We start from the raw sequence: 12,374 nt of genomic DNA, 5'->3' as shown, positions 1-12,374 counted from the left end.
CGGGTAGATCATGAGGTCAGGAGTTCAAGACCAGCCTTGCCAAGATAATGAAACCCCATCTCTATTAAAACTACAAAGATTAGCTGGGCGTGGTGGCGCACGCTGGTAGTCCCAGAGCTACTCGGGAGGCTGAGGCATGAGAGTTGCTTGAACCCGGGAAGGCGGAGGTTGCAGTGAACTGAGATGGCACCACTGCTCTGCAGCCTGGGCGACATCAAGGCTCCGTCTCAAAAACAAAATAAAATAAAAACTAGAGGCAACATGCCCAAAACGTTAAGAGGCGCCGGGCGCAGTGGCTCACACCTGTAATCCCAGCACTTTGGGAGGCTGAGGTGGGCGGATCACCTGAGGTTGGGCGTTGGAGACCAGCCTAACCAACATGGAGAAACCCTGTCTCTACTAAAAATATAAAACTAGCCAGGTGTGGTGGGGCATGTGCCTGTAATCCCAGCTACGCAGGAGGCTGAGGCAGGAGAACTGCCTGAACCTGGGAGGTGGAGACTGCGGTGAGCTCAGATCGCGCCAGTGCACTCCATCCTGGGCAACGGGAGTGGAACTCTGACCCAACAACAACAAAAAGTTCAGAGCATCCAGTCATGGGTCATGCATCACAAGGACACTGAGCGACTGCCAACACCTCCCCTCTAGGGATTCAAGGTGCGTGGCATGAGAAAAGTGGCCTCATGAGTGGCATCGCCACTGAGCACTCTGGGCTCAGTGCCACCAGGAGCCCTCTAGGCTGTTGGCATCACACGACAGGGAACACCTATTGTGTGTATTGTGGTGGTCCTCGCAGGGCAGACAAGCTGCACCCCCACGGCCCCAGTGCAGATGGCGTCTCCTACACCAACCTGCCCAGTGGCAATGCTGGCCCTGCCCTGCATTCTCTGCCAGGGCAGGTCACACACAGCGCACTGCAGTCACCTTCCTGCCCAGCCACCCAGAGCTCAAGCCACATCCAATCTTTTTTTTTTTTTTTTTCAGACAAGGTCTCGTTCTGTCGCCCAGGCTGGAGTGTAACGGCGCGATCTTGGCTCACTGCAACCTCCGCCTCCCAGGTTCATGCGATTCTCCCACCTCAGCCTCCCGAGTAGCTGAGATTACAGATGTGCACCACCACACCAGGCTAATTTTTTGTGGAAATGGGGTTTCACCATGTTGCTCCAGCTGCTCTTAAACTCCTGGGCTCAAGTGATTCTTCCACCATTGCCTCCCAAAGTGTTGGGATTACCGGTGTGAGCCAGTGAGCCACCACGACTGGCCCACTTCTCACCATTTTTTTTTCCCAGAGATGGAGTCTCGCCCTGTCACCCAGGCTGGTGGAGTGCAGTGGCACGATCTCGGTTCACTGCAACCTCCGCCTCCTGGGTTCAAGTGATTCTCCTGCCTCAACCTCCCCAACAGCTGGGATTATAAGCACATGCCACCAGGCCTGACTAATTTTTGTATTTTTAGTAGAGACGAGGTTTCACCATGTTGGCCAGGCTGGTCTTGAACTCCTGACCTCAGGTGATCCACCTGCCTCAGCCTCCCAAAGTGCTGGGATTACAGGTGTGAGCCACCGCACACGGCCTCATCATTTTTACCTCCTCACCAAGATTGTACAAGCCACGGGGAACCTCCCACCTCCACGGGCAGCCAGAGGAAGCATTTTATCATCCACAAAACCCAATCCTCTCCATGCCATGCTTAAAAACATCACATTCAGGATGGAACTCCAACTGCTGCCTCAGCTCTCTGCAGCCACCCTCCTCCTGTCCCCATGCAATGTGAGTGCCTCTGGGCCTCTGCACGTGCTGTTACCCACACCTGGAAGGCCTGCCTGGGCCCACACAGGGGTCCCTCCTCCAGGATTCTTTCCTGAGCTCTGACAGGGCCAGATAACCCCCTTTCCTGTCCCCATGGATCACCCTTGTCAGGCTTAACTTTTGAGACACCCATAGGAGCTCTGATTTTGATAAGTGTCTCCTTACACCCTTCTATCTTTTCTGATAAGAGACAGGGTCTCACTCTGTCACCGAGGCTGCAGTGCAATGGCGTGCTCATAGCTCCCTGCAGCCTCCAGCTCCTGGGCTCCAGCGATCCTCCCACCTGCGCCTCCTGAGTAGCTGGGACCACAAGCACCCGTCACTGCCTAGCTTCTTTGTGTTTTAAGCAGAGCCCTCCCTGCCATCCCCTCAGGGCCCCTACCGTAGAAGACAGAGGGTGGGTCATGGAAGAAGGGGTAGTCGGTGCCAAAAAGCAGGTAGGCACTGTAGCTCCAGCTGCCCAGGTAGAAGAGAAACTTCCAAGCACTCTCTGGCATCTTGGCGGCATCTCTGGGCTGGAGGCGGCACCGCTTCGCTAGGGGCTATGAGGGAGAAGGCAGGCGGGCAACCGTTGGTGCTGGAAACCAGAGACTGCTTCTCCAGGATGGGGAAACTCTGGCCTGTAAAGTCCCTGGAGTGGTCCAGGGACTCTCCAGGCGGGGCAGCACTGGAAGGCCCGTCCCCCTTGCCCACGATCACCTGGAGCGTAAACAGAGCCCATGGGCACCTGCCAAGGCTAAACTTAGTGCCCAGCTGTCCACCGCGGTGGCGCTGGAAGGGGAGTCGGAGGGGAAACCCCGAGGGGAGAGGAGGGGAACAGGAGGGCTCTGGGGGCCGCCGGGAGGGCGACACTCGGGATTCTGGCGAAGGGGAGAGATGGATGGGTCAGCCTAGGGGGGTTGGGCTGCTGGGGGTGACTCATGAAGGGAACAAGGAGGGGTTCCACGAACCAGGGTGCAGAGGAAGCTGCGAGGAAGGGGTTGGGGAGTGCGGTGTCGGGGGCGGGGGTGCTCAAGCTCCCTGGGGGCGGGGCTCGAGCTGCCTGTCCCTGGACAAGCCCCGCCCCCTTCACAGAGGCTGAGGGGGTCCGGAGCCCAGAGCACCCAGCATTTTGGGGAACACAGGGAACCTCATGGGAACGATGCAGAAGAGAGAAGAACTTGAGAGGAAGTCGCCGTCTCAGCGGGGGAATTTGGGGAGACCAGAGAATAGAGGGCTGAGGGAGACTGCGGGAAGGTATGGCGGGGACATGGGAACCCGGGGGCAATGAAAGGAGAGAAGGGGCTGGAGGAAGAGGGGACACCGCGGAAAGGGTGTCATAGGCGAGCTGAGGCCCCAGGGAGCATCGGGAGTGCAGAGGGAGCTGCCGGCTCCAAGGCTGGGGTTGGGGAGTGCAGTGGGGGACGCTCAAATTCCCTGGGGGCGGGGCTCGAGCAGCCCGGTCAAGCCCCGCCCCCTTCCCCCGAAGCTGAGGGGGACGGAGCCCAGAGCACCCAGTAGTTGTCATGGAGACAGCTGGAGCCCGCTCCAGTAACCCCTGGCAACCAGGCTGCTGCCAAGAAGATGAGCTTTGGAGCACCCGGCAGCCCCTCCACCCATTTCTGGAGAAGGGCGAGCCTGGAATTTGGGCGAGCACCCCACCCAGGCTGGGGATGGCCCCCTGGCTCCGCCCTGGTAGTCCAAGAGTGGCCACATCCTCCTGCCCCCGGGTTGGGGGGTGGGGGCCTTGCCCTCCTGGGCCTCGGGCTTCCCAGCTAGAAATTGGGAAGAAGGCAGGGGCAACAAGCAGGATAAAGACCACTGTGGACCCAGGGAGGGGCCCTGGACAGCCCTGTATTCCCTCCCGCAGTAGGGGGGTGGCTGGGGTCTCTCCCCCATATGGGTGATATGGGGACAGGAGTGGGGAGAGTGGCAGTCAGACAACAGCCCATCCTCGACCTAACAAGGGCCAGCCTCTTCCCGGCCAACAGAGAAAGGCCCCTTTGTTGGCCCAGGGCACACTGTCCCTGCACCCTCCAGCCAGACGGGCGGGGTGACACCAGCTGGTCCATGGGGGTGTCCAAGCCAAGCTAAAGGCCCAAACACTTTGCCACCAGCTCCTGCCACAGCGACCCCTCCCCAGGGAAGGGGGTGGGGTCAGGCGCCAATGTCACCACCATGGTCAGTCTCCCGCAGGGGCGATGGTCTCAGCAGAAACTGGGGAAATCTGCTGTCGCCTCTTGGAGGCAGCACAGTCCAACTCTGAAGCCCCGGGCCTTGTCATTGTCAAGGGGGAGACCACTGGCGTGGCCAAGGCGCCCAGGCCTTTGCCATCCCTGGTCGGAGGGTGGCGCTGACCCCAGACAGGCACAAGGCAGCTACCGAGCAGCTCCTCCTGCCTCTTCCCGATTGCAGCGGGCAAGCCGAGCAGGGACCCCGCAGAAAACGGGCAGCGGACCCTGCTGCTGGCCAGAGCCCAGCCTACATAGCCAGGAGGCGAAAGGCACAGGCGGCCGTGGTGCGCCATGCCCTCCCTGTCCCGGTCCTGGGCTTCTCGGCGCCCTGGCTCGGCACTGCCGGAAAGAGAGCACGGTGGCCCAAGCCATCTACCGCGCGGGCCCCCTGGTCCCAAACTGACCGGAAAGGCTCGTGCCTGGACCCATGTCTCAAACGCTCCACCGTCTCGGGCCCCCTTGTCCCAGACTCACCCCAGCCCGGCCACACCCCCGCATCAACCCGGGTCCCCCACGCCGCACTGACTCAAAGGGGCACGGGGCGGCCCGAGAGACCCCGTCCCGGAGTTCCAACATCCCGGGCCCCTCCAGCCCGAGGCCCCCACCCACGTTCCGGCGACCCCCTCATCCGCAGCAGCCAGCCCTGGGAGAAAGGGACGCACGGCGGCCCGAGATCCCTGGTCCCGGCTTCCCCCAGTCCAGGGTCCCCTTGTCCCGGCCCCCCGCCACACTGACCCGAAAGAGGCGCGCGGTGGCCGCGGAGCGCAGAGCGGTCCAGCCCAGCGCGCCTAGGGCCAGCAGCAGCAGCTCGGGCGGCGCCAGGTGCGCGTTCTCGGCCAGGCCGCGGCGCGCCAGCCCCCAGCCGCAGTCCGTGCAGCCCCGCGCCGCCGCCAGCGCGCTGCCCCAGCCGCGCCGCACTAGCTGCGCGTAGCTTGGCATGGGCTCGGGCCCCGTCGGCCCTGACGCGAGCCCTGCCGCCGCCATGCCGCCCGCTAGCCCGCCGTCCCCGTCGCCTGCGCCCGCCCGCGGTAGCCGCCGGAGCCGCGCGCCCCGCGTCACGCGCCGCAGCTGGGCCGGGGGCGCGCAGGCTGGAGAGCCGAGGGCGGAGGGGCGGGACTGGCGCAAGCTCCGCCCCTCCGGGGGCGCGGCCGGGGGGGCGGCCATGGGGGGACGCGGCCGGGGGGCGGCCAGGGGGGACGCGCGGCGCCCCTGAGGCGGGCCCGCGCCCCTGCTTGTTTCCCAGCAGAGAAACCAAGGCGCGTGGGGAGGGGGCCGGAGCCAGCTGGGCGCCCGCTGGACCTGGACCCCCAGAGACCCCGCGCCCGGCCGTGTCGCGCCCCCATGCCCGCCCCAAGCGCCCCCGACTCCCTCACCTCACGGCGGCTTGACCATGACGGGGGGGGCACGGGGGACACACTAGCAGTCAGTCCCCTTGGCCGGCGACCCTCGCTCCTCCCGGTCCTTCAGAACTCAGTCCCACTTCATTGCTCTGGCAGGCTCGGAGCTCACCGTTCCCGGAGCCCTCGCTCCTCCTCAAGGACCCGAGTCCTGGCACGCCTTGGCACAGTCTCAGGACCATCCCGTGGCCTTCCCGCATTCAGGCGTAGGCTCAATGAAACATTCTCATTCTTCAAAAGGACACGGCCCACACCATGGCATTGGGAAGCGCACCTCGTGGAGACAGACGCAGCCCTCTGTCCCACACCAGGGGCCTGGCAGTGGGGTTCCAGCCTGGACACGTCCCAGACCTCTTCCTCTGCAGGTCTGCAGAGCGGGCTACCGGGACTCAAAGGTGTGATGAGGGCTACTGAGATTAGGGGGTTCTCTGAGGGTCACTTGCTGCTCTCTGCGACCCTGGAGAACCCAGCAGGCCTCCCCATGTGTTAACCTCCCCAGGTTTTTTTTTTTTTTTTTTTGAGACGGAGTTTCACTCTTGTTACCCAGACTGGAGTGCAATGGCGCGATCTTGGCTCACCGCAACCTCCGCCTCCCGGGTTCAGGCAATTCTCCTGCCTCAGCTTCCTGAGTAGCTGGGATTACAGGCACGCACCACCATGCCCAGCTAATTTTTTGTAGTTTTAGTAGAGACGGGGTTTCACCATGTTGACCAGGATGGTCTCGATCTCTTGATCTCGTGATCCACCCGCCTCGGCCTCCCAAAGTGCTGGGATTACAGGCTTGAGCCACCGCGCCCGGCCATCCCCCCCAGGTTAACACATGAGTTGCAGAGAGGCTGCAGGAGTGAGTGCCAACTGGGGGGGGACTCCCAACCTGGATCGACTATGACATCATTGGGACCCCCACAAGTGGCCTTCCAATGCAGTGTTCATTGACCAGGCCCTGTGCCCAAAGCCCCTGAGGGCCATCAAGGGAGACACTGGTCACCCCTGTTGGGGCTGCCACGGAGGCCGCCACCTCCCTTGGCACTGCTGCACCCACTTCTCCCAGCCCCCAGGACATCCCCACACCTGGCCCTCAAGGTGCAGGATGCAGGGATGAGTCCTGTAGCGCCGAGCTGGCTCCCACACACCCGCACCTGACCTGTGGGGCACAGGTGAACGCACCTGACCTGTGGGGCACAGGTGAACACACCTTCCCCTTGACCCATACCCAGCCCCTACAACACAGCCAGGTGGCCCCACCTTCAGGTGTGTCTGCATCTGGCCACTTCTCTGCACCTGCACATCCTTGCCCCCACCTAACCTTTTGAGGGTTCTGTCTGGTATCCTGGCTTCCCACAGAGGCCAGGAGGAGGCTGTGACATTGTCGGGCCTGTTCCTCCTCTGCTCGCAGCCCTCCATGGCTCCTGTCCCACTCAGGAAAAGCCCAGGTCCTCACCGGCCGCCCTCACAGTGTCCCGTTTCCCTGCACCCGTGGGCTTTCCTGCTGTTCTTCCAACATACCTCTGTCCTGCCTCAGGGCCTTTGTAAGGGCTGTTCCTCCTCCTGAAATGCTGTTCCCCTAAGTACCTGCAGGGCTCTTCTGCACCTGCTCAGGCTGCCCAACTCTAAAGTCCCACGCACCCCTCAAGTGTGCTTGTCACTTGTCACCAGATGCACCGAATACATACAGCTCCTCCTTATTTTTTTTTTTTTTTTTGAGACTGAGTTTCACTCATGTTACCCAGGCTGGAGTGCAATGGCGCGACCTCGGCTCACCGCAACCTCTGCCTCCTGGGTTCAGGCAATTCTCCTGCCTCAGCCTCCTGAGTAGCTGGGATTACAGGCACGCGCCACCATGCCCAGCTGATTTTTTGTATTTTTTTAGTAGAGACAGGGTTTCACTATGTTGACCAGGATGGTCTCGATCTCTTGACCTCGTGATCCACCCGCCTCGGCCTCCCAAAGTGCTGGGATTACAGGCGTGAGCCACCGCGCCCGGCTCCTCCTTATTCTTTTGAGTTTCACTCTTGTTGCCCAGGCTGGAGTGCAATGGTGCAATCTCACATGCAACCTCCGCCTGCCGGGTTCAAGCGACTCTCCTGCCTCAGCCTCCTGAGTAGCTGGGATTATAGGTGCCAGCCACCACTCCTGGCTAATTTTTATATTTTTAGTAGAGTAGGGGTTTTGCCGTGTTGACCAGGCTGGCATCAAACTCCTGACCTCAAGTGATCTGCCCACCTTGGCCTCCCAAAGTACTGGAATTACAGGCAAGAGCCACTGTACCTGGCCCCACTCCTTATTCTTGAATGTGGACTCCACGTGCCTAGGAGTCTGTCCCTGAGTCAGGGAGGGAAGTGACAGGCCCAGTATGTGGGGGGCATGAGGCCTGACCTGGCCAATATTTCAGGTCCAGCTGGAGGCCAGAGATGCCACAACCTGCCTGGCAGGCAGAGGGAGGCGAGGGGATGTAGGGCTCAGCTGGACATCCTCTCATAGGTCTGGCCAGGCCTGTGGGGCAGCCCTGGATGGGACCAGCCACCTCCCCAACCCTCCCAGCCAGCACTATCTGGTCACCATGGCGCCCATCGGTCATGGGAGAGGCGCTACCCGCCCACCCACTGGCCCCAGCTCAGCCTCAAATTTCTTTTTGGCGGGTCTAGCTGGAAGGCCGCCAGTGGGTGGGGTGCAGGGCAGGAATGGAAGGCGACTCTGCTGGCAGCTGGGGACCAGGCACCCGAGACAAGGCAGGGTCAGTCTTGAGGCCAGTGGCCCCCCCCAAAGGTCTCCTCCCTCCGGGAAGCTTGACCTTGGGTCCTCCTGATTTCTTTGCCCAGGAAGGCCTCTCTTGCCACTTCCCTCCCTGACCAGGCAGGGAGGAGCTGGGGGCAGGGGTCGCTTGCTGTCCTGCCCTGGCAACCAGAGACAGGGCCCGGATTCAAACGAGTAGGCCTGGGTGGGGCTGGGGAAACCCAGCCTCTTATCTTTTCCCTGGGAGATAAGCCCAGGCCAGGCTCAGAGGTCAAAGGGTATGCAGCCCTGTCCAGCCCCCCTTAACCTTGCTGCCCTGAGCCACCGAGGGACCTTTGCACTGGCTGGGACACTGCCGGGGTGCCTGTCCCCCCCAGAGCCTAGCCTGACAGCTCCTCCTTGATTAGGTGGACAGCTCAATGGTGACCTCATCTGGGAGGCTCTGGCCAGGCCCGCGGCCGCCCACCCACCTCCCCATTGTGCGGCCGCCTCTCATCGTGGCTGGGTGCTTGGCCCCAGGGCTCCGGCCACAGCAGGACTCCGACTTAGCGGAGGGTTTGCAGGGCGGCAGGAGCAGCGCGTGGGGTTAACGCTGACCCTTCGGGGCCCCTCCGGCTTTGCTGAGCTGAAGGCTGAGCTGAGGGCTGAGCCCCCACCACCTCCACGCCACTCAGGAATTCTTGTTTTGAATCTTAGTGCCCCTCACAATAACTGCATGACCTCTCTGTGCCTCAGTTTCCCCGATGCCAACCAGGGTTGCTCAGTGTCCTCTCGGGGCCAGGGTGAGGTGTGGACAGGGCTGTGCTGCCTCTGGCTTGGCAGGAGTAGCTTGTGGCTGTGTGAGGGCGGGGTAGAGGTCTGCACAGCTGGGGCTCACCACAAACCCTGGTCTCCCGGAACAGCCCTGGGTGCCAGTGCCCCAGGACTCTCCCTGAGCGTCACCTCCCACACCCCCCAGCAAAGTGGCTGAGCACATCATCAGGTGGGAACACTCTGGAGACATTTATTGACAGATGGGGGTGCTGGGGCTGGGCTCCTGCCCCTAGAGAGGATGCAGGGTGGGTGCCAGGTGGGGAGAGCTGCAGGACTCCTGGCCTCTGTCCTGGCTTCGAGGTCCTGACTGCTCTGGGCCCGCCTCAGGCGCTGGGAGCGTACTGTAGCACCAGCCTGTCAAAGTCGTTCTCCTTCAGCGAGACACAGGCGACACAGGGTGGGGGCAGGGTGTGGGGAGACAGGTGGGGGAGAAAGGGGGGAGAGAGAGGCTGCATGTGAGTCTAGGCTGAGCTCCAGGTGCCCCCTGGCCTGGTTCTTGGGGACAGCTCACCCCCGCCACTCACCTTGGCCTGGTATTCCTTGATGAAGGGATGGGACCTGTGGGCATCCTTCAGCTGGGACAGGTATCGGTTTGTCACCTGCAGGGGAAGCAGGGAGGCGGGTGAGCCGAACATGGGGACCCCACAGAAGCTCTGACCTGCAGGACAGGGGTGGATGGGGGCAGGAGCCAGGGCCGATCCCTGGAGCGGTGCTGGCACAGAGCTGGCTTCTGCACATAGTGGCAGATGCATCGTGGAGTTCAGGGGAGCCGGTTGGACAGGACCCCAAGTGAGGATGGGGTTGGGGGTGCAGGGTTTGTGATGGAGGTGGGCTTCGATGGATACACTGTGTGCAGAGCCTTCCCAGGGATCTAGGGATTAGGACCCCAGGCTGGGGTCCCAGGGTCTGGTCATTAGGGTTGGCCTGGAGCCCTGGGGGCCGCTTACCTCGGGGGGCTTGCCCAGATGCTGTGACAGGACGATGAGGTTAACCAGCGTCTCTGGGTAGCCGCTGTCCTAGAGACCCAGGCAGATGGGGCAGGCAGGGTCAGTCACTCCAACCCCCAGGCCTGCCCATCCCCCCCACCTCGGCCAGGACCACAAAAGGTCACCTCCTCAGAGGTGGGCTGGGACCAACACTGCCAGAGTCCCCCTGCCCACCCCTCTGCAAGGTGGAGACCTCAGGTGATACGGTGCCAAGGGGCCACCCTCTCGCTGAGCCTCAGTTTCCCCATCTGTGGTCCAGTCTGGGGCACGACCCCTCGTTTGTAGAGACTTGGAAGGATGTATTTGTCCCACACATCTGAAAGCAATGGGGCCCAGGCCAAGATGGCCTCCACTCCTGCTGCACAATGAACCCCAAGAAACCTCTGCAGGTGACCTTGCCTGACTCACTTTAAGCTCCCAGGCACACAGGACCCTGGGAATTGCCTAGGCCAGGAGACCTGGCCAGAGCCCCAGTGTCTGCTTGGGGCACAGAGGCACCAGCCGGGACACACCCGGAGCCCAGCCTGTCCACAGCGGGGCACCTTTTTGGAGACTGGAATTTCCTGAGCCTCAGTCTCCACCATGATGGGGGCACCAGCTTTCACTCACAGGAGCAGCCATGAGGTGGCTCCAAAAAGTGGGGGGACCTAAGTGCCCCCTGGAAGCCCGGCGAGAATGCAGGGTGACCACAGCCATGGGGAGGCCCCCAGGGCCATGGGGCATGGCCAGCCAGCCCCGGGTGGTGTTTCAGGAGACAGGACAGAAGGGAGTCATCTAACAGGTGAGTCACAGAGTGTGTCACCTGAGAGGTGTAACAAAAGCCCCATGAGGATGTGGCTGTGAACACAGAACACGCATCCATCCAAGTGTTCTCAGGTAGCGGGGAGGGGCAGGGTGATGGAGGAGGGCGCCAGTCTCGGCCTCTGGGGCAGTGAGGGACATACAGCCTGTCTGAGATGCCGCACCACGCTGTGAGTTCCTGACCAGCCCTAACTGCTCAGAGCTAAAGACGAACCCCACCCAGGAGGAGCAGCCCCCGGCCTGTGATGGGGCCAGCCTGACACCCCCTGGCCTGCCCCGCTCTGCAAACAACTCTCTGATGATAACTCAGCCCCAGGAACGTGAGACAGGGAGGAGAGCTTAGCCAGTGTCTGTCAGTGGATTAAAACTCTATCTCAGCTGGGTGCAGTGGCACATGCCTGTCATCCCAGCACTTGAGAAGGCTGAGGAGGGTGAGAACTTGAGCCCAGGAGTTCAATACTAACCTGGACCACGAAGTGAGAAACCATCTCTAACAAAAAATACAAAAATTAGCCAGGTGTGGTGGCATATCCTGTCTCAAAGCACAGAAAAAAAAAAAAAAAAAAAACCCAAAAAACCTGTTTCTCCAAAATGGAAAAAGCTTTGATGTCCTTTCTGATTATAAAAACAATAGGCAGGGCATGGCGGCTCATGCATGTAATCCCAGCACTCTGGGAGGCCGAGGTGGGCGGATCACGAGGTCAAGAGGTGAGACCAGCCTGGCCAACATGGAGAAACCCGGTCTCTACAAAAAATACAAAAATTAGCTGGGCGTGGTGGCATGCACCTGTAGTCCCAGCTACTTGGGAGGCTGAGGCAGGAGAATCGCTTGAACTGGGCAGGCAGAGGTTGAAATGAGCTGAAATTGCACCACTGCACTCTAGCCTGGGCAACAAGAGCGAAACTCCGTCTTAAAAATAAATAAATAAATGAATAAAATAATAATAATAATCATCATCATCATCATCTGCTGAGCATGATGGCTCACACCTATAACCCTAGTGCTTTGGGAGGCTGAGGTGGGAGGATCACTTGAGGCCAGGAGTCTGAGACCAACCTGGGCAACACAGCAAGAACAACCCCACCTCTACAAAATATATATATTTTTTAAATTTACAATAACATAAACTCTTCAGAAAGACAGCAGATGGCCAGGTGTGGTGGCTCATATCTATAATCCCAGCATTGTGGGAGGCCGAGGCGGGCAGATCACCTGAGGTCAGCAGTTTGAGACCAGCCTGGCCAACACAGTGAAACCCTGTTTCTACTAAAAATGCAAAAATTAGCCAGGCATGGCGGCATGCGCCTGTAATCACAGCTACTCGGGAGGCTGAGGCAGAATCGCTTGAACCCAGGAGGCGGAGGTTGCAGCGAGCTGAGATCACGCCACTGCACTCCAGCCAGGTGACAAGAGTGAAACTCCGTCTTAAAAAAAATATATAGGCCAGGCGTGGTGGCTCAAGCCTGTAATCCCAGCACTTTGGGAGGCCGAGGCGGGTGGATCACGAGGTCAACAGATCGAGACCATCCTGGTCAACATGGTGAAACCCCGTCTCTACTAAAAATACAAAAAATTAGCTGGGCATGGTGGTGCGTGCCTGTAATCCCAGCTACTCAGGAGGC

The 12,374-nt window shown here is 60.6% G+C and overlaps 3 protein-coding genes across 7 annotated transcripts in view; all 3 read right to left on the bottom strand.

The window, feature by feature from the left end:
• CERS1 (ceramide synthase 1) overlaps positions 1–5,070 on the bottom strand; it is a 21,489-nt gene extending 16,419 nt beyond the window's left edge. The window contains exons 1-2 of the mRNA XM_032267850.1: positions 4,757–5,070; positions 2,191–2,350 (exon numbers count right to left, since the gene is read on the bottom strand). Of these exons, the coding sequence (XP_032123741.1) occupies positions 2,191–2,350; positions 4,757–5,005 (409 nt within the window). The 5' untranslated portion in view covers positions 5,006–5,070. The remainder of the gene's footprint in view (positions 1–2,190; positions 2,351–4,756) is intronic.
• The window catches only part of GDF1 (growth differentiation factor 1), a 24,949-nt gene extending 19,858 nt beyond the window's left edge, over positions 1–5,091 (bottom strand). For both annotated transcript variants that reach the window (XR_004265339.1, XM_032267847.1), the window contains exons 1-2: positions 4,757–5,091; positions 2,191–2,350 (exon numbers count right to left, since the gene is read on the bottom strand). The gene's annotated coding sequence lies outside the window, so the exon portion shown is untranslated. The remainder of the gene's footprint in view (positions 1–2,190; positions 2,351–4,756) is intronic.
• Positions 5,092–9,129: 4,038 nt separating this feature from the next.
• COPE (COPI coat complex subunit epsilon) overlaps positions 9,130–12,374 on the bottom strand; it is a 19,232-nt gene continuing 15,987 nt past the window's right edge. For 2 of the 4 annotated variants that reach the window (XM_032267851.1, XM_032267853.1), the window contains 3 exons: positions 9,912–9,980; positions 9,489–9,563; positions 9,130–9,413 (listed from right to left, as the gene is read on the bottom strand). In XM_032267851.1, coding sequence (XP_032123742.1) covers positions 9,288–9,413; positions 9,489–9,563; positions 9,912–9,980 — 270 coding nt within the window. In that variant the 3' untranslated portion in view covers positions 9,130–9,287. The remainder of the gene's footprint in view (positions 9,414–9,488; positions 9,564–9,911; positions 9,981–12,374) is intronic. The other 2 variants (XM_032267852.1, XM_032267854.1) reach the window with 1 other exon arrangement.

The sequence above is a fragment of the Sapajus apella genome, unplaced genomic scaffold, assembly GCF_009761245.1.
Source record: "Sapajus apella isolate SASKATOON/1434 unplaced genomic scaffold, GSC_monkey_1.0 scaffold173, whole genome shotgun sequence".
Taxonomy (NCBI): Eukaryota; Metazoa; Chordata; class Mammalia; order Primates; family Cebidae; genus Sapajus; species Sapajus apella.
The sequence above is the reverse complement of the archived record's forward strand: the minus strand, read 5'-3'. Positions and strand labels throughout refer to the sequence as shown.